The following is a 26903-nucleotide window of genomic DNA, read 5'->3' as shown; positions in this document are numbered from 1 at the left end:
TTCTAAGACAGAAGAGCAGTAAGGGCTAGGGAATGAGAGTTAAGTGACTTGCCCAGGGTCACACAGCTAGGAAGTATCTGAGGTCAAATTTGAAGATCATTTATTATTCCTTTATGACAAGGAAAAAGAGGCCATGCCATATGGGATATTGGACTTAAGGGGTCAAGAAGACATGGGTTCAGATCCCATCTCTGATACTTAACTAATTGTAAGACTCTGGGGAAGGTCACAATTTCTCAAAATCTCAAACAATTTCCCAAAAGTATATCTTAGAGTGGTTCTATCTGAGTCTGTACTGGTAGAAGTTCTCACACTAGAAAGTCCTCAGGTTGAAGCCAGAGAACTTTCACATAGAACGAGGAATCTGAGGCTTGGAGAGAAGAGACAACTTGCCCCAGTTCACAAGGCTAGAATATAGCTGGGATTCAATCTTTAGTCTCCTGACCCCCCTAAACCCCCTAGAAAGGCAAACTGCCCTTCTGTTATCCACAACCCTCAGCTTTTCCACACAAGGTACAAGGTCCCAAAGACGCAAGGACAAGTCCTCTGCTTAGCATCTGGACTCCTTCCCTAGCTCTGAGGTCTGAGTCCGGTTTCAGGGCTCTCTCTGTAGGGATCGTCCTTGAGGGCAAGATGTGTCCAATCTACAACCTCCCTATCTGTGACAATCACTCCTCCCCATCCCCTCTCCCATCATCCTCTGCCCATTGCCCTCTCCCACTTGGTGATAGCTTCTGGGGTTCCCTAGTTCCCCCTGCCTGGGCCCAGTACCTGGCCAGGTAGCCCCGAGACAGGCTCTGGAGGAGAATGATCTTTCGACGCAAGGAACGGAAACGTCTTTTGATGAAGAAACCTCGAAGGCACCGTTGCAATGTGAGGACCGCCAGGTGCAGAACTCGGTCCCTCATGCTCTCCAGCAGCTGGTACAGATGTTCCTTCAGGAAGAGCTGGGGATAGGACAAGGCAGGGGCCCCTCATATCACACCTCACATGGTTTAATGAAAAACCTCTCAAGGGCAGCTAGGTGGCTCAGTGGATTGAGAGCCAGACTTAGAGATGGGAGGTCTTGGGTTCAAATAGGACCTCAGACACTTCCTGGCTGTGTGACCTGGGCAAGCCACTTAACCGGCATTGCCTAGCCCTTGCCATTGTTCTGCCTAGGAAGCAATACATAGAATTCTAAAGTGGAAGGTACGAGTTTGAAAAGAAAAGGCCTGTGATTGAATCCTGGATTTGCCATTTTTTTTACCATAGAAAAATTATTTAAGGCCTGGGAGCTCAGTTTCCACATATGGAAAATGAAGTATGTAGGCTAAGAGACCTTATAAGCTTCTTCAGACCACCTGGGTTCAAATTCTGGAGCTGTGACTTATTTTCTGTGTGAGTTCAGACAAATCCCTCAACCTCTCCCGACCTCGGCTCCTCATCTCTAGAATGAGTGGGGGGTGGGCTAGATGGCCTCTAAGGATCTTTCTGGCTTTACATCTATGATCCTATGAGCCAAACTGTAGATCTGTGGCCCCCTGCCTCTACCTTCTAGGTCTAGGTCTAGGTCTAAGGCTCAGGTCATTCAGTCACTGAATAAATCTCCACTAAAGGCTCTCCTCTGCTGATGGAGGGAAGTTAGGAAAGCTTAAAGCTGCCCTAAGACTTTTGGGGCACCCTGTACATTCCTATATAAGGAAAGTAATGAAAATCTGTGACTGTTTCCCTGGAGGCAGAAAAATGACTGTGAGGAAATTAATCTTCCCAGGGAGAAGTGAGGCTAAGCAGAAGGTGCGACTTCAGAAGGTGGTAGGAGAGACCATGACTCTTTGCGTGAAAAGCCAGAGGGGCACGATGCCCGAGGGTTTTCATTTTAAGTCCAATGGCTTCGAACTCTTCCCTCGTGCCCCCCCCCCCCCAGATCCCAGCATACTCCAGGGAAATCTGCATTTTAACAGGCAATAATCGCAGGCTCACAGGATGATCGATTTAAAGCTCAACAAGACAAAATCGTAGATGTCTTCTAGCCTACTTCTTCCCTCTTCTTACAAATGAGGACACTGAGACCCAGAGAGATAGGGGGTTGCTTAAAGCCTGAGAGAAAATGGCAGAACTGATATTTCAACCTTTCTCCTTGGAGTCCAAACTCAACCTACCACCCCCCACCCCCCACTTACTAGTTAACAGAGCTTTAATGATGGCACTTTAGGCAACCACCAGTGGGGATGAGGTTTGGGAAAAGAGGCATTTTGTGGGGGAAGGAGTAAAGGGAGATATTATCAACATATAAATAGCAAAAAATAACTGAAGCATTTATGAATATCTTAGTTAAATCAGCTAGTTTGAGAAAGGAACAGTTGAAGTTGAGAGTTTCCCCTGCAGGAACAAGGATAATCTCAGGGTGGGATAGGTGGGGTAGGGGTAGAGGGGAGGCAGAAATATTGGAAGAGAGTCTTGTTGTGGTTTAGTTGGTTCAGTTGCATCTGACTCTTTGTGACCCCATTTGGAGTTTTCTTGGCAAAGGTACTGAATGGTTTGCCATTTCCTTCTCCAGCTTATTTTTCAGATGAGGAAACTGAGGGAAACAGGGTTAAATGCTTGTCCAGGGTCACAGTTATTAAATGTCTCAGAGCAGATTTGAACTTAAAGTACTCCTGACTACAGGCCTGGTGCCCTATCCACTACTCTTTTGGAGGATTAGGAAGGTGACAAAGTCAGTCTGAACACTTCCATTTGGTTGGACAGGCCTTCCTTGAATGTTATAATTAATAACTAATCAAGTAGGTCCACGACTATCAACCATTTAATAATAGTAAGCATCTACTATGTGCCAAGGGCAGCTAGATGGTGTAATGGATAAAGCACTGGGCTTGGAATCAGGAAGAATCATCTTCATGAGTTCAAATCTGGTCTTGGACACTTCCCAGCTGTATGACCTTGGACAAGTCATTTAGCTCTGTTTACTTCAATTCCTTATCTGTAAAATGACTGGAGAAGGAAATGGTGAGCCACTCTAGTATCTTTGTCAAAAAACAAAAACAAAAACAAAAACAGAATGGGGTCAGGAAGAGTTGGACATGACTGAAACAATTCAACAACAATTATGTGTCAGGCATCCTGCAAAGGACCAAAAGACCCAAAAGACAGCCTTGCCCTCATGGAATTGACAATTGAATGGGGGAGATAACAAAAATACAAATATGCACAAACAAGCTAAGCAGGTTCTATGCCCCCCCCTCCCCAAGACCTGGATCATCTCTTACCTTGCTGACCCCAATACAGTACATGCGGTGGGTGACTGTGCAAAGTCTGTTGAGCACGGAGACACAAGCTTCCCCAGTGGCTGGAATGTCATGTTTGAGAGACACCAGGCATCTGTACCTGAATGTGGCGGGGTGGGGGTGGGGAGAAGTCCAATGGATTCCTGCTTAAAATGACTATATTCCTCCTCTCTTAATCTCCCTCTTCTTCCCTAAGATGCTGCTGCTTCCTAGTCCAATAAGGGATGGAAAACATAGTAGGGATGTCCATGATCATGCCATACAACTTCATGATGGCCAATTGTGTTCATGGAAGAACATATGGTAGAGAACAATAGTTGTTGTATCCATCAGCCAAAAGGAATTTTTAAAATAACCCTCTTTCTAGGGCAACTAGATGGCTCAGTGGATTGAGAGTCAGGCCTAGAGACAGGAGATCCTGGGTTCAAATCTGTTCTCAGATACTTCCAGCTTTGTGACTCTGGGCAAGTCCCTTAACCCTCATTGCCTAGTTTTTGCCACTCTTCTGCTTTGGAACCAATATACAGTTTTAGGAAGATTTGGCAAAGGTTTAAAGGAGAGAAAAACATTATTTTAAAAAGGAGTCCATGAGGTATACCAGTCTGTCAAAGATGTCAATACCACAAAAAAAAGTTGAGAATTCCTGCTTAGGGGACAGCTGGGTGGTTCAGTGAATTGAGAGCCAGGTCTAGAGATGGGAGGTCTTGTGTTCAAATCTGACATCATATACTTCCTAGCTGTGTGATTCTGGGCAAGTCTCTTAATCCTCATTGGCTAGCCTTTACCACTCTTTTGCCTTGGAACCAATCTACAGTATTGATTTTAAGACAGAAGGTAAGGGGTTAAAAAATAGTAACTCTTCCCAAGGATTCCTAGTGTCCAGAATAGTCTAGAACAAGTGTCGAGAGAAAACATTTCTTCTCAATAGGTAAGAGGGAGAAGTATGGACCAATGCCACTTCCCCTCCTACAGGGCCAATCCCTGATTTCCTGACTAGGAGCAGGGATAAGTCCCCGGTTCCCTCAGGGATCAAAGCTGGATCTTGGCTCCCTGAACTCCCCTCCATGGAAGTACCTGTCAATGAAGACCTGGAAGGGAATGCGCACAGGGAAGCCTTCTTTTCTGATCCGGATGGTCTCCATGACCCCTGAGTATCGGAGCTGTCCCATGACCACATCTGGCTCAAATAGGTTGGGTTCCTAACAGAAGAAGGAGATTAGACTTCTTCATTTACCCCTCCCCCTTCCTGATGGTTGGAAGGGTTGGAGGTGGGCAGCAGAGTGATGGGATTCAGAAAAGGGGGAGAAGGCTAGTCAGGTACATTCTTCACTGCCTGACATTCAAGGCTCTTCATCACCGGATGCAATCCCCCTTTCTAGTCTGGTCTTATCCTGCTTCCCTCCTAAGCTCCAGATTGGGCTTCCCTGATTTGTATCATCTGAACACCTTTGCTCATGCTATTCCCTCTACCAGGAATGAATGCCTTCCCTTTGCCCACAAATTTCAATCCATACTATAAAAACCTATACAAATGGTGATCTCCCCACCTGCCATCTTCTGAAGTCTCAGAACACGGGGTATCTCTCTATGCATTTACCATACATCTTTGCATCCATTTATCTGTGAATTTGGCACATCCCCTTATTAGACTGTCATCTGCAGGAGGGCAGGTATTGTATCTTATTTAAACCTTTTATCTCCTTCAATGAGTGTTTCAGCATGGAGCTCTGCATAGACCCTTAATTCAGTTTGTGAACTTGCAGACAGAGAGAGAGAAAGAAAGGAGAGAAGAGGAGGAAAATAGGGAAGAGAGAAGAAAGGAAAGAGTTTGGAAAAAGAGAAGGATAGAGGAGGAAGAAAATGGGGGGAATGGGAGAGAGATAAGAAAGGAAAGAGTTTAGAAAAGAGAGGAGAGAGGAAGAAGAAAATGGGGGAGAGAAGAAAGGAAAGAGTTTGGAAAAGAGAAAAGAAGAATATTATGTGTTTCTAGGGAATGAGGAAGGGGAAGTCCAGGATCTCACTACTCTATTCTCTCCATCTTCACCACCCTTCTCCTCTTACCTTCTTGTGGTTGGGCTTGAGACATCGAACAAACAGAGGGTTGCACCTAAGAAGCAGGCAAGAAAGCAGTAGCATGAGACCCAGAAAACCTGGACTCTTCCTTCTCTCTCCCCTCTAGAGCAGAGGTTCTCAAAACTTTTTGGTCTCAGGATTCCTTTACACTTAGGTTCAAATCTGGCCTCAGACACTTCCTACCTATGTGACCTTGGGCAAGTCACTTCACCTCAATTTCCTCTCCCTTACTGCTCTTCTGCTTTAGAACCAATACATGGTATTGATTCTAAGATGGAAGGTATGGGTTTTAAAAAATAATAATCAATATGAATAATAACATTTTAATCTCTTTGATGACTGATTTAATAGAAGACATCTGTCATTATATTCAGTCTCATGTGATATATTGTGTTGGTCAAAGTATATGAAGAAAGTTGGCTTCACACTGGTATGTAGTTGGAAAGGAAGAATATTTTGGCAAATAACATTAATATTATTATGAAAATAGATCTGAGCTCACAGACCCTATTAAAGCTCAGGGACCCCCAGGGGTCTGTGGACCACACTTTGAGAACCACTGCTCTAGACCCCTCACTCTACCCTCCCAGTCACCTCATCTTGCCAAAGAAGAGCATGGAGCCAACCCTAAAAGAAGACTAATAATCCGCCATGGGATAGGCTTGCCTTGAATGTATGGTGGTGGCCATTCTGCTTCTTCCCTCCAACAGAATTTTGAGCCATCCTTGGCAGGACCTAAGGCTGGCTAATCAGTTACTTCTCTGGCTCACTTGCCTTAAGTTAAAACTCAGAAATTTTGCTCTGCCTCCCAGGGTTCCCCTCACCTCTCCATCTTGTCTACTAGGTCCAGGAGAGACTGCTGAAACTTGGCAGCCACAGTGGGGGCCTTGTAGAGACGGGTGAGGGTATTATTCTTCCCCAACCGGTGGTAGGAGGTCAACTGAGCATGGCTGGCAAAGAGGTGAGCCACAACCTGTCACCCACAGAGCCAGAAGAGATACAGAGAATGAGTGACCTTTCTATAGAAAATTCCATTAGTGTGTGCGTGTGTGCGTGTGTGCGTGTGTGCGTGTGTGTGTGTGTGTGTGTGTGTGTGTGTGTGTATGTGTGTGTGGTGGGGAGGTTGGGTGCAGCCACAACAATACAAGGTAGAGGCAGGAAGAGCAGCAGAAGGGGCCCCTCAGTTCTCATGCCCTATCACCCAAGGGCTTGCCAAGGGCAGCTGACCATTCCCACCTCCTCCCACCTCAGCAAAACAGTAAGGGTCTTATTTTGCTGCATGCATGAATATATATGTACATTTCTTTAGTCTTGGACACTTTCATTCATTAATTCATTCGACAGGTATGTATTAAGTGTTCTCTGGATACTCTCAGGTGCTAGGGATAGATAGAGAGACAAAAGAAAAATAATTCCTAACTTCAAAGAACTTACTTTTTTATAAGGGAAAAGACAGGTAGGTTGATAAGTCAATAAAAAATACAAACAGAATAAAATGCCCAAACTATGAAATAATTTAAGGCCAGTGGAAGGGTGCTACTGTCCTAGAAGAATTCTGGGAGGGTTGGGGAGAATGGGTGGGAAAGGGAAGATGACATCAAGTTAGGAAGGACTCACTTGGGTCTTACTTCGGACAAACAGGTCTAACACATCCTGCCTCACTTGGTCATAATTTTTGTCTAGGAACTTGTGCACCTGGAAAAAAACATTACAATAAAAAACAAAGCCCAACTAAAGTTTAACTAAACTTAAAATACTCAAAATAACAACCAAACCTTAAATGTAGAGAGAGGTCCTAGAACTGTGATTTCTTTGATATAGGGAACTCTCAGGAGGAAAAAAGAACTCTTAGGGAAGTTTCCAAGGAACTCAGGAGTTCTCTAAGCACCCCATGAACCAAAACAGGTAGAGATGTGGGAGTAGGTAGGTACATTTGTGGGAGGTGAACCTCTCACCTGATAGGTGACTTTGCCGGCATAATGTTTGATGGTGAATTCAGGTAGGGGCATCTTGGGCTTGGAGTAGAGGGGGTTGGAACCATGGTGGTAATGACATTTCTGTAGAAAAGTATGGTCTGTGGCCTGGGAAATAGGGATGCTCAATAAATGATCAAAGAAGGGAAGAAGGGGAAAAGGGAAAGGATGTTCTCTGCCTGGAGTAACCACAAAACAGGGTAAAATTAAGATAGGATGGCCTACTGGATGACAGTGTCACTTCAAGCTCAATACGTCTAACATTGAATTCCTCATCCCTCCAAAACTGACTTCCCTAACCTTGTAAACAGAAATTCCTGCTCCCCAATCCTCTGTTCCTTCGCTCATATGCCTTACCAGTTATTCTTGGCTTTTTTGTCTTCTTTGTCTCCCATATCCATTCAGTCACCTCAACCACAATTCTCACATCCATCCTCTCCTTTCCATTCTCACCACCATTACTGTTGTTCTAGTTCTCATTATTTCTCATCTAGACTTTCTAAATAGGTCTCCCCAGATCTACTCTCTCCCTCCTCCAATCCATCCCCCACTACTAAACTGGGTTTTTCTGGCTTGGGGGTCACTCCAATGCTCAAAAATCTTTAGTGATTCCCCATTGCCCAGGCAAATATCTGAGAGGGCTTCCAGGAGAAGGCAATTGGGGTGGGAGGAATCCCTATAGTTACAACTGTAGTCACTCTAGTGTGGTCAGAAGAGAAGACCTGTGAGACTTACCTGGGGGAAACAACTCTGATCATCTAGAATCCTGAGGATACCATAGGGCTTCAGGCAGATAAGATTGATACAAGGTTGGTTGTCAGTGAAGGTGATTTCTCTCCAATCTATTTGCTCTCGGATGTACTCATCCTGGAGAGAGGCAGCCCATCCCCAAATGTGGTCAAGATTTTTTGGAGGAGTGAGATACCTCATGACCTGAGGTTTCACCTCTTCAGACTCAGGTACCTCACCCAGTCCTGGTCACTTTCTCCCCATAGAGCCTAGTACGGGGTAGGGCATATAGTTGGAACTCTGTATATGAATCCATGAAAAACATCTGTATTGAGTGTCTGCTGTGTCCAGCCTATCTATACCTATAGGGAACCCAAGGTAGCATGATCTTACTCCTTGAGGAGCTCATAATTAGCTGGAGATAAAAGGAAGGAGAGGATTAGAAGGCAATTTGGTGTTAAATTGTACTACAAAGGGGTCGTCTAGGTGGCTCAGTGAATCAAGAGCCAGGCCTGGAGATGGGAGGTTCAAGGTCCAGATCTGGCCTCAGACACTTCCTAGCTGTGTGACCCTGGACAAATCACTTGGCCCCCATTCCCTAGCCCTTATCCCTCTTCTGTCTTGGATCCAGCCCCTAATATTGATTCTAAGACAAAAGGTAAGGGTCAAAAAAAAGTACTATGAGGAATTCAGAAATGGTATGATCTAGTGTTGATCTGGAAAGCTTTCTGGAGCAGATGAGCTGAGAGGCTTTATCTAGGCCTGAAAGTATGGGTAGGATTTGAAGAGGCAGAGAGGAGAGTAGGAGGAATGGTCTACACAAAGGTGGAAAGGTAGGAATGCTTGATAGCTTGATTTGGGAACATTTCCCCTGCCTATCCTGTTTTCCAGCAACCTCCCCTTTTCTGGTCCCTTCTGGCTGACTTCACAACTTGAGGGATATGCCCATCACTGAGAGAAGGCCTGACAAAGAGCTGGCTGAATATTGAAGAAGGTAAGGCTGATTCAAATCAAGACAGTCACAGAAGGTTAGAATTGAGACAGCTACCATTGGGACCATCCCATCCATGGTTCCTTCCCTGACTTACCTGTTCCTCTTGGAAGACAATCTTGTTGAAAAAGTACTGCAAGTATTCATTGGCATAGTTGATACACAGCTGCTCAAAGCTATTGAAGCTGAGATCCTGCTCACAGAAAGGACCAATTACAGGCATCCTGAGAGAGGGCAACGGCAGGAGGGGCAGGGGCAAGTATAGGCTTAAACCTCTGCAGTGGGAGTCACCAATCAATCCACAACCATTTATAAGTGCCTCATGAACCAGGCATAAAACCAGAGCTGGGGATACAACCAGGAAAATGAAAAAGTCCCTGCCCTCAAGAAGCTTATAATCTAATAAAAGAATCTTGGTCAGATCCAGAAATATTGGGTCTTGTTTTCTTTTTGTCAGTCAAAAATTCCTGTATTTATTTTTTAATGATATTTTATTTTCCCAATTACATGTAATAGTAATTTCCTACATATGTTTTCTGAAGTTATAAGATCCAAGTTGTATCCCTCCCTTCCTTTCACCCTCCTGGAGAAGGTAAGCAATTTTTTCTGAGTTGTACATGGATTATTATGCAAAACATGCTTCCATTTGTTCATTGTTGTAAGAGAATACTCATATAAAACCAAAACCCCCAAATAAAAACACAAATAAACTAAAGTAAAAAAAATGCTTTGATCTGCATTTGACTCTAACAGTTGTTTCTCTGGAAGTGGATAGCATTCTTTGTCATAAGTCCTTCAGAATTATCCTGAATCATTGTATTGCTGAGACTAGCTAAGAATTTCATAGTTGATCATCGTACAATATTCCCATTATTGCTGGGTCTGTTTCCCAAGGAAATAAGGGAAAAAGGAAAAGAACCTAAAGGTTCCAAAATATTTGTAGCAGCTCTCTTTATATTGGGGAAAAAAACTGGAAATTGAGGGGATGTCCATCCATTGGGAATGGCTAGACAAATTGTGGTACATGATTGTGATAAACATTTTACTGTAAGAAATGATGAGTAGAATAATTTTTTGTTAACTTGGAAAGAAAGACATGAGATAATGAAGAATAAAAGGAGTAGAACCAAGGAAAATTGTATACAATTACAGATCTAATGTATGAAGAATTACTTGTGAATGTTCACCTCTAGAGAATGAACTGAGAAGCAGAAATACAAAAGACATAATATATATATATATATATATATTCTTTTTTTAACCCTTGTACTTCGGTGTATTGTCTCATAGGTGGCAGAGTGGTAAGGGTGGACAATGGGGGTCAAGTGACTTGCCCAGGGTCACACAGCTGGGAAGTGGCTGAGGCCGGGTTTGAACCTAGGACCTCCTGTCTCTAGGCCTGACTCTCACTCCACTGAGCTACCCAGCTGCCCCCATAATCTATATATTTTGCTGGATGCCACGTTCTATGGTGTGGGGAGGGAAAGGAGAAGCTGAATTAAATAAATAAATAAAAATAAATAAATAAAGAATCAGGGTCGGTGAGAATTTCCTTTTTTGTCTTCCCTCAATCAGTAACATCCTTCCCTCACTATCTACTCTCATGTGCTCTCCTAATTCATACCAAGGGCTTGGTTCCTGGGATGGACTAAAGGAGACACAGTCAGACCGATGAGAACAAAGAGGAAGAAAGGGGGGTGAAAAGAGAAGAAGCTGATCAGCCAGATCTATCAGACAGAAAAAGGCAGGTACATAAAAACACAGACAGATGTGAGAGACCCAAGTACAAACGACCAAATCATACAAATATAAAAATAGGCAGCAACATCTAAAGTGTGTCCTGATCCCTCTCTTCTTCTGATGCTCAGCGTGACTGAGATCCAGCAGTATTATGCCCTATTGCTTGCCCAAGATGTTCCATTTTTGGATTTTTTTCTGGCAATTTTTCCCCTAGTGTTTCTAGTATCCCTATACCTGGAATGTTGTCTCTCCTTATCGTTGGCTTCTGGCTTCCCTAAGCCTCTTTCAAGTCCCAGCTAAAATTCTGCCTTCTGCAAGAAATCCTTCCTGACTTCTCCTTAATGCTAGTCCTTTCCTTTTGTTGATTATTTCCAATCTTTCCTATATATATCTTTCCATAAATCATTACTTGCATGTTGCCTCCTCCATTCTACTGAATTTCTTGAGAGTGGGGACTATTTTTTTTCCTGCCTAGCATATATTAGATAATTAATAAATGCTTGCTGACTGAGAATGGAGAACTCCCTGGACAGAGGAATGAGGGTTGGACCTGGAGTCTCATCCATTCTTCCTTTAGTGCCCACCTCAAAGCCATAGATATCCAGGATGGCAATGGAAAGAGTATCCTTCTGGGGGTAGACCATTGTGTTGATCCTGTCAATGAGCCAGCCAAACAGCATCGAATACAGAATCTTGGCAATAGCATCTCTGGAACAGAGAAGATACTTGGATGGGATGGGGAGGAAGAAGAGGGGAAGGAGAGCAAACAGAAGCCTAGGACAGACTGGGGACAGCAGTGTTTGGAGGTGCCTAACCAAGGACACAAAGACCTGTGTCTAGGCCATACTACCTTACCTGGCATCCACGGCACTTTCCACAGTGAGGGGCGTATAAATCTTCTCTCTCATCGTCTCCTATGGGGGAATGCCAGAAAGATAGAGCCGGGAATCAGCTGAGCTGGCGTTTCACCAGAAGTTTCCTGATAAGCTACTTTGTGGATTTTCAGTTTAACTTCTAACTAACAAGACTGGGGTGGGGAGTGGAGATTTTCTCCTTTTTATAAATGAGGCAACCAAAGCCAAGAAAGATCTAGGGGCCACACAGTCCACCAGTGGCAGAAATCATTTAGTGAGATAACTCAAGACTGTCTTATCTTGTCCCATTCCCCTCAATCAAGGGGCTGAGCTCTATCTCTTCAGAGGGTGGAAGGCTCAGGATTTAAGTTGTTCAGATCCAAACCAAACCTCTGTGAAGGTATAAGTAAATGGGTATAGTTGGCTCCACTATGGAGAATTTGTGAAAAGGCAGAGTTCCAAGCTATAATCCATCTTTCACAGATCCAGTTAAGTAGAAAATATATGGAGAAATTAGGTCAGTGTTATTACTATTGTATTTTATTATTTTTAAAACCTCTATTTTCTGTCTTAGAATCAATACTATATATTGGTTCCCAGGAAGAAGAGTGGTACATGCTATTCAATGGGTAGTTAAGTGACTTGCCTAGGGTCACACAGCTAGGAAGTGTCTGTGACCAGATTTGAATCCAGGACTTCCCATCTCCAGGCCTGGCTCTCTATCCACTGAACCATATTTTATTTTTATATATAACCATTATATATATATGTGGTATATAATTATGTACCACTTATATATGATTATATATAATCACTACTCCCTGTATTATTTTTAAAATATTTTTATTTTGCCAATTACAAATTTCCATGCAAATTTTCCCAAGTTATATAATTGAACTTATTTCCCTCTCTCCCTTCCTTTCCCCCTTCTAGTGCTGACAGGCAATTCAATCTCAGTTATACATGTATTATCATGCAAAACATATTTCCATGTTGTTCATTTTGTAAGTAAGTAATCTTATAAAACCAAAACCCCAAAACATAAACCCAAATAAACAAGTGAAAAATCATATGCTTTCACAGTTCTTTCTCTGGAGATTGAATGTTTTTTTTTTATAAGTCCCTCAGAATTGTCCTGAATTATTGTATTGCTGATAATAGCTAAGACTATCACAGTTGATCATTCTACAATATTGCTGTTATTGTATTCAATGTTCTCTTGGTTCTGCTTATTTCACTTGCATCAGTCCATGAAGGCCTTTTCAGCTCTTTATAAAATCATCCTGTTCATCATTTCTTACAGCACAGTAGTATTCCGTCTCCATCATATACCACTGATGGACATCCCCCTAATTTCCAATTCTTTGCTATCACAAAAAGAGCAGCTACAAATATTTTTGTACAGGTTAGTACTTTACCATTTGTTTTTTTTAATCTCTCTGGGATATAGAACTTGTAATGTTATTACTGATCAAAGGAGATACATTGTTTTATAGCCCTTTGGGCATAATTCCAAATTACTCTCCAGAATGGTTGGATCAGTTCACAACTCCACTAGCAATGTATTAGTGTCCCAGTTTTGCCACATTCCTTCCAACATTTATCATTTTCCTTTACTATTATATTGGCTAGTCTGAAAGATGTGAGGTGGTACCTCAGAGTTGTTTAAATTTGCATTTCTCTAATCAAGAAGGATTTATAACATTTTTTTCATATGATTATGGACAGCTTTGATTTCTTCATCTGAAAACTGCTTGCTTATTCACAACCTTTGACCCTGTGTTAATTGGGGAGTGATTTGTATTCTTATAAATTTGATTTAGTTCTTCATATGTTTGAGAAATGAGACCTTTATCAGAGACATTTATTTTAAAAATTTCCCCAGTTTGTTGTTTCCCTTCTAATCTTGGTTGCATTGGTTTTGTTTGTATGAAAACTTTTACATTTAATATAATCAAAATTCTTCATTTTACATCTTGTAATATTCTCTATCTTGTTTGGTCATAAATTATTCCCTTCTCCAAAGGTCTGACAGCTAAACTATTCTATGTTCCCCTAATTTACTTGTAATATACCCTTTATGTCTACATCAGTGATTCCCAAAGTGGGCGCAGGGGGTTGGTGATGGCCACAGGTGCATTTATTTTTCCTATTAATTGCTATTAAAATTTAAAAAAATTAATTTCCAGGGGTGCTAAGTAATATTTTTTTCTGGAAAGGGGGCAGTAGGCCAAAAAAGTTTGGGAACCACTGCTCTATATCATATACCCATTTTGATCTTATCTTGGTATAAAGTGTGAGATATTGATCTTTACCTAATTTTTACTAAATTAAAAATTAAAAAAATTTAAAAATTAAATTAAAAATAAAATAAAAATGTAAAAAAATTAAAAATTAAAAAAAAATACTGTTTCCCCCTGGAAGGTTTTGTTTCACTTTTTACTTAGGGATTGATTATCCAAAAGCTATTAAAAATTTTTTTTCTGTATTCAAAAAGGAAAGATCAAGTTTTTGGTTGTTGGAAGAGGAAAGCTAGAAGACTGGATTGGAGAAAGTAGCTTATTGGTTTCCATTTGTAATTGGCATATCACTGATTTCTTTTAATATAAAAGCAAAAGACTACTTCCAAGACTGCCCCCATCAAAAAAAAAAAAAAAAAAGAAAAAGAAAAAGGAAAAACAACCACCATTGAAATTAGAATGGATGCATCCTTTTGCATGCATGATTTCTTGCATCTAGGCGGTGTAGTGGATACAATGCTGGACCTGGAGTCAGAAAGACCTGAGTTCAAGTCTAGTATCAGATACTTACTAGTTGCATGACCCTGGGCAAGTCACTTAATCCTATTGCCTCAGTTTCCTCATCTGTTAAATGAGCTGGAGAAGGAAATAGCAAACCAGTACAGTATCTTTGTCAAGAAAACCCCAAATGGAGTCCCAAGGATTCAGACACAATTGAACAACAACAACAACCATGTGCTAGGTATTGTAAAAATGAATTCTTAACTCCTTTTCTAATTTAACTGGGGACCTGGAGGTCCTTTTACCATAGAGATGTGTAGGGATTAACCAGCTCACAATGACAGGAAGTAGAAAACATAGAGACAGGAAGGAAGAACCATAGAGACAGAAAGTGAGGTAGGAGAATGGCATAAAAGAGGCTGAGGTTGAGTTGGTTGGTCTGTCAGCTGGTGACAGTTAGGGCTGGCAGTTGGGGGCTGGCAGTTGCTGACAGTTAGGGCTGGCAGTTGCAGGTAAGTTGGCTGCTGGGCATGTGTTGGTCATTGGGGGTTGGTTGCTGGTGGTGTGGGTTGGTGATTCGTTGGTGGTTGGTGTTTAGTTGCTGGAATATAAAGGTGGGCCTGAGCTTATTGAGAGGGCTTTTTGACTTTAACCTTTAGAAGGCTTTTTGCCATTTGGGTTTTTGGCTTTTGATTTGGGCTGTTAGGTTTTTTTCCCCTTCCTTGAATTTTTTGGAAAGTGGCTGGTCTTTGTTGACAGACCTAATTGGGGTTAGATTAAACACTGATTATGTTGGTTTTGAGTGGGCTGGATTGGGTTGGCATTTTGTGGGGTGGTTGTTATTAGTGGTAGTTATAGGCAGTTATAGGTAAATATAGGCAGTTTTAGATAGTAATTATAGGCAGTTATAGATAGTTATAGGATAGCTAATTAGATATTAGATAATCAGAAATGAGGAAATTTATTTCTCTGCTTCTTTCCAATATTTCCCTCCTTTACTATATTCATTTTACTATAGTCTTTTACCATCTCTATTTTAATTAAACTAAATTTTAATTGTTAAAAGCTGCTATAATTTTTCTTTTCTCTGGCTTAAAGGGATAATATTAATTTACAACTCTACTATATTCTCATTAAAAACTTATATTATTAAAAGCTGCTCTCTTATTTTGTCAAAACCCCTATGTGTTAAGTTTTTGGGGAACAAAGAGTGAAACATTTGTGCATGGAGATAGCATGTTGTCTATGAGCAAGTATAAAATAGATCCAGGATGATCTTGGAGGGGAGATATCCTGGGCAAGGAGATATCCTGAGATATTCATTTTTTAATTAAAAAAATTATTTTTTATCTTACACATAAAAAGAAAAGAGCATTTCCATATTCCCCAGGAAAGCACAGAAAAATAATTCTATAATGAACCATTCATTATATAATTATATAATCACCATTCAACACCATTTGCTTAATTTTTTTAAAAATAAAGGATATAGTACATGTAAGTTCTGTACATTTCTTTGAAAACTATCCCATTTGTCTGTTCTTCTTTCTGCACTTCCTTCTGTTCTCTTTTGTGTAGGCAGTTTTGCTTTTAATCAGCCAGAGTCGTATTTTGTTTTCTATGATCCATTTCATGTTGAGAATTACTACTATCTGAATTTCTACCCACAGAAGTGAATCTGTGATGGAAAGTACTTAGGTAAGCTGCCTTTGGAGCAGAAAGACTGAGGGTCAGGGAAGGGAGAACTGACCAGGATTGCTGCAATCTAGAACTAGAATAAAAATCAGAGTACATCTAATTCAACTAATTCATTTTACAAATGAGGTCATTGAGGCTCAGGGATATAAGTGATTTCCTCAATATTATACAATTAATAAACATTAAAAATGGGATTTGAACTCAGGTTCTCTGACTTTGGATTTAATGCTCCTTTTCCTCTACCAAAGAGGCTATGTAAAGAAGAGATGTAAGAGCTAGATAAGCAGAAAGAGGATATTTAAGAGCTGAGTGCAATGTGGCTAAGTGGTGAGAGAGCCAGGTCTGGGGACCAGAGGACCTGCGTTCAAATCTACTATCAGATACTTAAAAAAAAAAAAAACCCTTACCTTCTATCTTAGAATTGATACTAAGTATTGGTTCCAAGGTAGAAGAATAGTAAGGGCTAGGCAATGGGGGTTAAGTGACTTGTCCAGGGTCACATAGCTAGGAAGTTCTGAGTCCACATTTGAACCCAGAACCTCCTATCTCTAGGTCTGGTTCTCTATCCACTGAGCCATCCAGTTGCCCTTCCCACACTGTTTCTTTAAGGGGAACCTGACATGGTACCACCCTGCACTAAGGCAGAGGTATTGGCACTAAAGTCTTTGTGGATTTCCTCTCCTCTCCCCATCACACAGGTCATCACATATTGTACCAGGACTCACAGTCACTTTGAAGGTAATGGCCTTCTGCAGACCCTCTGGGGATATCTGGAGCAGTTCCGCCACAACCTGGATCTCCCGGGCGCTTACCACAGAGGCTATTTCCTGGGCATCTGTCTGAGGAATACAAGTTGGCCCAGTTAGGCTTTGAAGGAAAAACATCTCACCAAAAAGAAATCTAAGAGGACAGTAAATCCCTGAGAGGGAAAAGCTGGCCCTAGGGAAAACTGTATCTGGGTTCCTTGTCTCTTCTGGAGTGAAATGGGGTGAAATGGAGATTATCCTATATGCAGGAGGTGTGCTGGAGTCTGTTGACTCAGGAGAACTGATTTAAATTTTAGTGTGAGCATTTAGTAAGTCAGAAATCAGCAAAAGCTACAAATCAGGGCTTGATTTATTGTTCTGTTGATTGTTGACTCAAGAACGTGATAGAGAAAATGTCAATAATGCAGATTAAATTAAAAAAGTGTATTGTGCAATAAAAATGATCATATTAGCTCCTAAAGTTTATAGAAATTGTTAAAAAAAACAGGTTTCCACAAAGCATAAATCAAAGTGTGGAAAAAAATCTTGGCCAGGTGACATATTTAAAATTAAAAAATGAAATTCCAGGAAATCAGAGCCAAAATGTATCCAGAATTTTGATTTAAAACAAAACGTTTCCACTTGTACATTGCAGAATAAAATTAGATGACAAGTTATCTCTTGATACAAGCTTAATATGAAATTACAAAAGTAACTTTTTATTGTATGGGAATCAATGGAAGGTTAACAAAAGAAGAATAAAGTCTTGAAAACAAATTTTTTTAAAAGGGTATTGTGGGGTTTTTGCAGGGCCAGTTAAATATTTATCAGTCCTCCTCTGCCTATGCCAGTCTTAGAGACTTCCGATAGGTAATTTGAATCTGAAGGCTCAAGTCATCATAGATGCTTCCCAAACGATGAAACATTGGCCACATACACACAAGACACCCTGTGTGAAAACACACTCCTTTCACTTTCCTGGCTGTCTTCCCACAAGGCATGGGACACCTTTCATTTACATGGTATATATCTTTTATGAGCGGTTTGGGGTATGTTGTTTTCGTCTTTCTATGTATCACAGGAATACACAGTGCTTGGCACACAGTAAGTGGTGGTGGTTGTTTTTTAAACGCTTACCTTCCCTATTTCCAGACTAAGTATCAGTTCCAAAGCAGACAAGCAGTAAGGGGTAGGCAACTGGGATCAAGTGACTTATCCAGGGACATAACAGCTAGGAAGAGTTTGAGGTCAAATTTGAACCCAGGACCTCCTGTCTCTAGGACTGGCTATCTACTGAGTACCCATAGTAGGTGTTGAATAAATATTGTGGGCTAACAGACACAGATAAAGGCAGACAGCAATGATTGCATTACCAATTCCACCTAAATATACTAACTTCCTATGTAGCTTCCCTATGGATGGAAAGACCACTGAGCTCTTCCAATATGATGTTGCATTGTTCTCTTCGCATTCTGTACCTCAGCTGCATAGCCTCCCCCAGGGTGCTAACAACTGACAAATAGGCTTTTAGGATTGTGATCAATGCCAGTCCTTTTAATATCCACATCCTTAGGCACCTCAATTTGGAAACCTTAAAATAATTTTTCTTTGTGAAGGAGAAAGTTACTTGGTATAATCCACACAGGGTCCGATTTCCCTCTGAACTATGGATAAATCAGATTAGTACTTTGCATAACAAAATCTGCAACATTTCCCCTTCTGTAACCCTGGGCCTACCCCACAACATTTATATACAAAGGAATAGGATGAAAGGACACTTCCTTACTCAAGGAAAGGGGAACTAGGAGTGCCAACCCAAAGGAATAACAGGAAGGGGATGAAATAAAACTTTTTCAGAACAAAAGAGATGCTGGGCATAGTGGTACATGCTTGAAATCCCTTCTACCAGAGAAGTTGAGGCTGATGGACCACTTGGGTTGAAGAACCTGAATTGCAGTCTGGCTAAATCTGACTAGGTGTCCATATTAAATATGGCACCACTATGGGAGTCCCCCAGGAATGGGAGTCATCAGGCTCATAAGGAGGAATAAAGCAGCTTGAGTTGGAAATAGAGAAAGTTGAAACTCTTGTGTCCATCATTAATTGAATTAGGCTTATGAGTGGCCAAAGCCAAATGGCTTATGATCTTAGTATGTAGGGACTTCTACATGTACTTCTATAATTGGTCTCTCCACCTCCCTCCATCCCTTGATCCTCCGCTCCGTTCTCCCAAAGACTTTTGTGCTGCAGATTACCTCATACTTTTCAAAGTACACATTGCCCAGGTGGAGGATGGAGGATAGAATTCGGAAGATGCTGTCCTGGTCTTCAATGCTAAAGTTTAAAACCTCCATGGCACTGAGGAGTCTCTGGAAGTCAGCTTCATCACTTTTACCCAGAATCTCACAGTTGCCACCCTGGAGAAGAGAGGGTAGAAGAGTTCTCTGTTTGGCAAGTAAATTGGGCGTGCTTTCTGGGGTCTTTTGGCCTCCTTGTTATACTAGTTAAACTTCCATATGACATTATTACAGTTTGTGTTGATGTAATTTCTTTTCCATTACTCTTAAAAAAAACTCTTACCTTTCACCTTAGAATCAATGTATTGGTTCCAAGATAGATGAGTGAGATAGATGAGTGGTAAGGGCTAGGCAATGGAGGTTAAGTGACTTGCCCAGGGTCACATGGCTTGGAAGTGTCTGAGGTCAGATTTCAATCCAGGACTTCCAGCATTGCCCATTTTTGTTGTACCTTTGACAAGTACTGCTGTGCTACATATATATGACTATGTACTATGTACTATGTATAAAACTATGTACTATGTATGTATAAAACTGTATATGTATAAAACATATGACTATGTACTATGTATAAAACTATGTACTATGTATGTATAAAACATGCACCAAATATTTTTAAAAGATGAAATAGATTAAATAAATGGCATTTTAAAAGTAATATGCATTCTATCTATTAATTTTATAAAAACTTTTTTTCTCTTTAAAATATTATTAGTGTAAAGCTCCATACCCAGAAGTGTGAGGGTACCCTCTTTCCATAAGGAATTCTAGTTTTGTGCTCTTTGTCCTGGGTTCAAATCAAGGGGAGTTTCAACTCTAAAAGAGGTTATCAGCACTCCTTGAACTCTTTCTTTGCTTAAGTAGGTCTGGGAGCATAATGAGAGGAGAGGGAGGAATCCGCCAATAAGCTAAAGGAAGCTTTAGCCTGAAGTTAGAGGTTGGATCTAGAGCTTAACCTAAAAGGATTTTACTTTTCTTAAGGACTAGACATAAGAGATAGAAACTAGCTGGTCTAGCAGTGAGCCAGGGAAGCTCGAGGCAGAAGCCAGACTTATTTTTAAACTGATAGAAACTGGATTCTAGAACTGTTGCTGGGTACTTAGAACTTGCTGATCTATTTATTGTTTTTCCTCTGAAATGATAATGGCATTTTATATAGTATTTTAAGGTTTGCAAAACACTTTGGAAATATTATCCTACTTGATAAAATTTCACATATGAGGGAACTGGGGCAGACAAATTAAGTGACTTACAACTACTAAGAACCCAAGGACCAGCTATGGGTTACCAGACCTTAGACCCTAAATTACTTGACAGTGTGATGTTTTGGATAACTCACTCACTCCAGGAGGTTCAATTAGGCAACAGAGAATAGATCTGTAATTTCGTTGGTATCCTCTAAATAAGGAAACTCCTTCTGCCAAAGTGGGTTGAAACCTCTATAATTAAAGAGTTGCCTAGAGCACTGAGGTTAAGTAGGACTTAAGGTCACACAGCCAACATGGTTTAGTAGCAACACTTGAACCCAGGTCTTTCTGGCTCTAAAGCCAGCTCTCTCTCTCCACTTTTCTTTTCTAGGGGTATAAAGAAATAAGCATGTGTGGAAGTGGAAGGGGTGGGAAAGGCAATGTTACAATTCAAAGAGGGGAATTTCCCTTTATTCTTTGGGTTCTGGCAATGGACAAGACTAAGACCAGTGTTTCCTCAAGAGGTAATCCCGCTATTTTGGTAACAACCCAACAGCTCTGCCCCTGGACAGTTATGGTGAACACCTGGTTCAAGTAGTAGTAGGTCTCTGCTTCCTGAAGACTGAAGGTCTGCTTCAATTGGGCTGGGAGTCCTGCCAGCATCTCATAGAATATATGGTAATTTCGTTCATTCTTGGCCTGTGGAGTCAGGGTGAGATGGGTAAGGGGAGAATGACAAGACATAGTTTATCACAGACAAAAAGAAGGTGATTTACCCAGCCCAGTCCTCCCTCCCACCATATTTCTATCTCTTCCATATGAGGAGGTACCTGAAACACAATCCTGGATTTTTCAAGGAGATACTGAGACGTTATGGCACCACAGATCAAGCCGCTGGAAAGAGAGAAATGTTTTGGAGCAATTTTTGAGGCACATTTCTCAAGGCACATTAGGGTGCAGGATATGGGCAACACTGACGCCTAATGACCTCTCCCAGTTCTGAATGTAGCCACTAGGGCTGAGGATAACAGAGAATGATCATTTGGGCTCGGGAATCTTCTTCAGGTCTATCCATCTCCCCAATCTCCAGGAAATCCCAGTAACCAGAGACCCTGCTGGGGAGATTCTTGAACCTAAGGCTAGGTTTTTGAGGGATGATTTTGGACAAAGAGAAATGCATTAAGGACCTGCATGTCCCCTTCTCTTCTACCATTTTCAGTTCTATCTCTGGTATGGCCAGAGAACAGAACCTGGAGAGAGCATAGGAGTGACAGTTCCCCTTTTCCTTTCAACTAGTACCTTGAGTCCATCACAACTGACAACAAAGAGGTGTCCTAGTACTCTAGAGTCCACATACTTGTCAAGAAGTAAATAAATCAGCTAAGTGGCACAGTGGATAGAGTCAGGAAGACTTGAGTTCAATCCAAACTGATACACTTACTATGGACAAGTCACTTAACCTTGTTTGCCTCAGTTTCCTCATCTGTCAAGTGAACTGGAGAAGGAAATGGCAAACCCACTCAGTATCTTTGCCATTTGAGCCAGCAAAGCCAAGAAGTAGAAGTGAGGAAAAAGAGCATTTCAGGCATGGGGGATGATGGCCAGTTGAAAATGCTTTCAATAGGGACAGCAAGATAGTTCAGTGGATAGAGCTCTGGGTCTGGAATCAGGAGGACTTGGCTTCAGATATTTCCTAGTTGTGTGATTCTGGGCAAATCATGTAACCCTGATTGCCTAGCTTTTGTCACTCTTCTGTCTTAAAACAGAAGGATTTTTTAAAAAATGCCTGACTAAGGAGATAGTGTCATATGGGAAGAATAGCAAGAAGGCCAGTGTTGATGGATTGTGGAGTATGTTGAGGGAGTAGAGTATAAGAATACTGGAAAGGGATGTTGAAACTTTGTAAGACAGAATATACAGAAGATAATAGGGAACCACTAGAGGAGGAGGAGGAGGAGGAGGAGGAGGAGGAAGAAGTAGAGAAAGGAAGAAAGAGAGAGAGAGAAAGAGAGAGAGGAAGGAAGGAAGGAAGGAAGGAAGAAAGAAAGGAAAAAAGAAGAAAGAAGAAGTCTTCATAGTCCAGGCAAGTGAGAATGAGAGACTGCACTAGGGTGACAGCTATGTGAGTAGAGAGAAGCGAAAATGTCTAGGCAAATGTCATAGAGGTAGAAATGATAAGTCTGTCAACAGATTGGAGGTAGAGGCCATTGGATTATATCTAAGGACAACTTATACTTACAGGATGCTAGATTTAGAACTAAAAGAACTGCTGAAGGTCAGGTCCAATCTTCTCATTTTGCAGGTGATATAACAATGTCATATAGCTAGTATCTGAAGCAAGATTTGAGCCCAAGCCTTCCAGTGCTTTGTCTCTACCTACTGGTAATCACATTGCTAAGAATGGTCCTCCCTTCCCATCCTGAGGTTCTTCCTTAGAAGTGTCAGGAAGGCCTAGTCTCAGACACTTCCTAGCTGTGTGACCTTAGACAAATCACTTAATCCCAATTATCTAGCCCTTTTGGATTCCTCACTCACCTCTCCAAAAAGATCTCTATGAACTTCCCAAAGCGACTGGAGTTGTCATTCCTCACAGTTTTGGCATTTCCAAAGGCCTCCAGCAGGGGGGTGGCCTCAAGGATCTGGCCCCAGGACCACATAAAACAAAGCCGATGTGACCATCAGAGAAAAGGACATGTGTGGGTTAGTATATCTACAAAGCTCAAATGAACTGAAAACCCTCCATACCCAAGAGCCAGTCTTGGGCAAGACTGAATCCAATTAGCTTCCTTGAACCTGAACCTGTCAGGAATACCTGACCCCCTACAGAGGGGATAGAGGCAAAAACCAGGAGGAATTTCTAAGATTACATAACCAGAGATGTTACAGGGACAGCTAAAGAACCAGAGGTAGGCATGTAGGCAGACAATAGTTTATGGGAAGGGTGGAAACTGTAGTTTCCCAGCAGCTCCAACTTCTATCAGACTATATCTAGGGTAAGAACAATGGAAAGATAAGAGGGATCCAGGTTGTGTGTTTAAAGGCTCAACAGAGAATTTTATATTTGATCCTGGAGGTAATAGGGAGCCACTAGAGTTTATAGAGGAGGTGAACATGAGAAATTTGACCTGACCCAGGAAGGAAAACAAGCCAGGAACAGGACTCTGAAGCCATCTCTTATTCTAGAGGAAGGGTCTTACCACAGCTTCTGCTAGGAAGGATTTTCCAGGGATTCTGACTAGAATCTCACTTGGAGGGAAAGGGAAAAGCAGGGCAAGAACCTACCCAATGGTTCGAGGTTACGTTTTATATCATCTGCAGACCAAATTAACGCGAGGTACTGTCATCCCTTTAGTTACCACCAACCTCACAGCAAACCAGCCCACTGCAAGTCCATTCCACTGTAAATGTCTTCATAGTATCCATTGTTCATTGCACACCCTTCCCTGCCCTAAGCCTTACCCACTGCACACCCTTTGCTGCTGTCCCCACCCAGTATATATTACCCGGTGCTTCCAAAGACCTTCACCAAAGTCATGGCCTCCAGGATCTGCCCCAACTATAAAACCAAAAAGCCAAACCAAACCAAACCAAGACCAATGGCTTCTTCAGGAAGGAGGGACCCAGGGTGTGTGTATGGAGTGGACCTTATAAGGGATAGTGGTGGCTGTAGTGTCACTCTGCTGGACCCACAAGGCCTGAAGCTTCCACTCCCAGTAAACTTCTTCTCTGTAAATTTTATCCTCCCCTTCATTCCAGCCAGTCACCCCATTCACTGCAAGCTTCATGCACTGCTAATCTCTTCCATGCAAATCCTGTAGCCTCCATTCATTGCAGACCCACCCACGGTGACTATTCTCATCACAGTTTCACCATCTTCCTACCCATGGGCTACAATGGTTCCAGACCCACCTGTGGCTTTAAAGGGCCCTTGTTTGTGTTTGGATCAAAAGTGCAGCCCTGCCTGTTTCCTCCTCCCCGATGCCCACACATGAACGCATGCAAAAAGTCATGCATGCATGCCAGATCCCAGGTACCTTTATCTTCAGGAGCACATGAGTCAGGGAGAAGGATGGGGTCAGGAACAAGTTCTGGGAGTCAATAGCAGGACTGAGAGTCATAGTCCCTACCCCACTCCCATCATGACCTGCTACCCTGGGCTCAAAGCTGGACCAACCCACTATTTCCCTGTCCAGCCAAAGTGGTCTTTTGCAAACTTCAGACACTTTTGAGTGATAGAGGAGGATTGTGAAATCCAGGTTTCCTTTCTTTTCAGTCTCCCTAGCACTGAGCCAATAAATTGGAATGTACCATAAATGGCTAGCTATGATGGTGAAAATTCTGAAAATCTTCAGAAATGAGGAGCTATTGAGGGACCTGGGGAAGTTTAGCCTAGAGAAGAGACAACTATTTTAAAATATTTGAAAAATTGTCACTGGGGAGAGCCAGGAGACTTGTTCCTTTTGGTTCCAGGTGGCAGAAGCAATACCGAATAGATGAAAAGTTTCAGGGATACAGATTTTGGTCCAAAATAAAAATGAATTAGAGACAAGAAAGTGGCAGAGTGGAGAGAAAGCTGGGCCTGGAGTTAGAGAGATACAAATTCAAAACTGGCCTCAGGTACTTATTGGCTATGTGATCCACAACAAGTCACTTAAGTTTCTTCATCTGTAAAATGGCACCTAATCTTCCAGGATGGATGAAATGAGATAATATTTGTAAAGCATTTAGCACAGTGCCTGAACATAGTAAATGAATATTATTTTAAAAAATGGTCTAGAATAACCAAAGCTACACAACAGTGATGAAAATGTTTAAGCCAGAGGTTCTCAACCTCTTTTGCAACATGAACTTTTCATGGGCAGGTAGGTGGTTATCTCCCTGCACAGAGTCAAGAGGATCCAAGTCCAAATTCAGTCTCAGATACTTTCTAGCTGTGCAGGTCTGGATAAATCACTAAAAATTGTTTGCCAAAGTTTCTTTAATAGGGATAACAATACCACCTACCTCAAAGGGTTGTTTTGAGGATGAAATAATACAATATTTGCAAATAGGGACTAGTCAGAATAACATTTTTAAATGTAGAAAATGAAGTACAGAGGACTATAAAAGAAATAATTTCAATCATATTGAAATAAGGTTATAAAAAGATCTTAAAAGCTAGTTCATGGAGAAAAACTCCTTTACTTTAAGCAGAATCAGGAAGACTACTTATCAATGGTATTTTGTGTAGAAAGGTAAACAAGAAAATGCTTATTAAAGCCTCTTTCAACTCTGAAATTCTGATTCTTTAAATATATGCAGAGATTTCTAGGCTAGGGCATTATCTCCACCATTTCCATCTCTGACTTTTCAGTAGCTCAGAATCAACAGAGGCAAAGAGCTTCATCTGACCTAGGAGAGAGGATCTAAGTTGGATGATGAAAACAGGAAAGATGAAGTTTTGCACAGGAAGGCAACTTTTGAGACCATTAATTTCAGGGTCCAATGCCTCTAACTGCATGGGTCTCACAAGTTCTGATATGAGCCAACTCAAGAAAATATGAATGGACTCAGAAATTGTCAAGACATGTATAAACCAGTGGAATTCCTTTGTCAGCTTTGGGAGGGAGGAGAGAAGAGGACCTTCCCATGTAACCATGGGAAAATATTCTAAAAATAAATAAATAAAATAATATAGGAAAAAAAATGTCAAGAACTCAACTGTCACTTAGTCATACACAATCATCATTGCTAAAACCTTTGTTGTATCCTGTGTCTGATACCTCAGGCAACATGCAGCACAGTCCAGAACCCAAGGTATCTCCCAAAGACTTTTATGAGACCAATGAATACAAGGACAGACACACAAGATTAAAGACGCTTGGGACCAGAGATACTTTACTAGGACACCTAAAAGCCTTGCCTAGCTTGTTTTCTCTAACTATTTCTTCATTTTTTAAACCCTCTCCTTTTGCTTTCTAACACATATAACTTAAGAAAACAAACAAAAAGCTCTTACCTTCTGTCTTAGAATGAATACTGTGTTTTGGTTCCAAGCCAGAAGAAAGGTAAAGACTAGGCAATGGGGGGTTAAGTGATTTGCCCAGGGTCACCCAGCTAGGAAGTGTCTGAGGCCACATTTGAAAGCAGGACCTCCCCTTTCTAGGCTTGGCTCTCTATCTGCTGACCACCTTGCTGTAGCCTAGGACACATTCAACTACTCTATGATGGGTTGGGCATCAAGGTTGTACAGTGGATAAAGAGCCAGGCCTGGAGACAGAAAGAAATCTCCCTGAGTTCGGATCTGATACTTACGGGGTATATGTGAACCTGGGCAAGTCATTTAACCCTGTTTGCCTCAGTTCCTCATCTGTAAAAATGAGTTGGAGAAGGAAATGGCAAACCACTCCAGTATCTCTGCCAAGATAACCCGAAATGGGGTCATAAAGAGCTGGATGGGACTGAAAAACGACGCAACAACAAATGATGGGTCAGCCTGAAACACCAGCTCAGAGGTTCTGACTTTTCTTTCTTCCCTCAGGGTATGAGAGAGGTACCGTGTTGGAGCCACTGGTAGCTGTTGTTACCTCCTTGTCCTCCTTGTCTCTTTTGCCTTCTGGAAACCGGGG

General features: G+C 41.6%; 1 protein-coding gene across 1 annotated transcript in view; it reads right to left on the bottom strand.

The window, feature by feature from the left end:
• The window catches only part of MYO15A (myosin XVA), a 145247-nt gene that overhangs the window by 83426 nt on the left and 34918 nt on the right, over positions 1 to 26903 (bottom strand). The window contains 16 exon segments of the mRNA XM_044679943.1: positions 772 to 947; positions 3249 to 3366; positions 4341 to 4465; positions 5328 to 5373; positions 6164 to 6312; positions 6957 to 7034; positions 7295 to 7420; positions 8048 to 8179; positions 9130 to 9225; positions 11357 to 11480; positions 11628 to 11686; positions 16791 to 16904; positions 19067 to 19228; positions 20881 to 20994; positions 21126 to 21189; positions 22831 to 22934. Of these exon segments, the coding sequence (XP_044535878.1) occupies positions 772 to 947; positions 3249 to 3366; positions 4341 to 4465; positions 5328 to 5373; positions 6164 to 6312; positions 6957 to 7034; positions 7295 to 7420; positions 8048 to 8179; positions 9130 to 9225; positions 11357 to 11480; positions 11628 to 11686; positions 16791 to 16904; positions 19067 to 19228; positions 20881 to 20994; positions 21126 to 21189; positions 22831 to 22934 (1787 nt within the window).

This window comes from Gracilinanus agilis, chromosome 1 (genome assembly GCF_016433145.1).
Source record: "Gracilinanus agilis isolate LMUSP501 chromosome 1, AgileGrace, whole genome shotgun sequence".
NCBI classification, from domain to species: domain Eukaryota; kingdom Metazoa; phylum Chordata; class Mammalia; order Didelphimorphia; family Didelphidae; genus Gracilinanus; species Gracilinanus agilis.
This window is presented reverse-complemented; position numbering and strand designations above follow the sequence as displayed.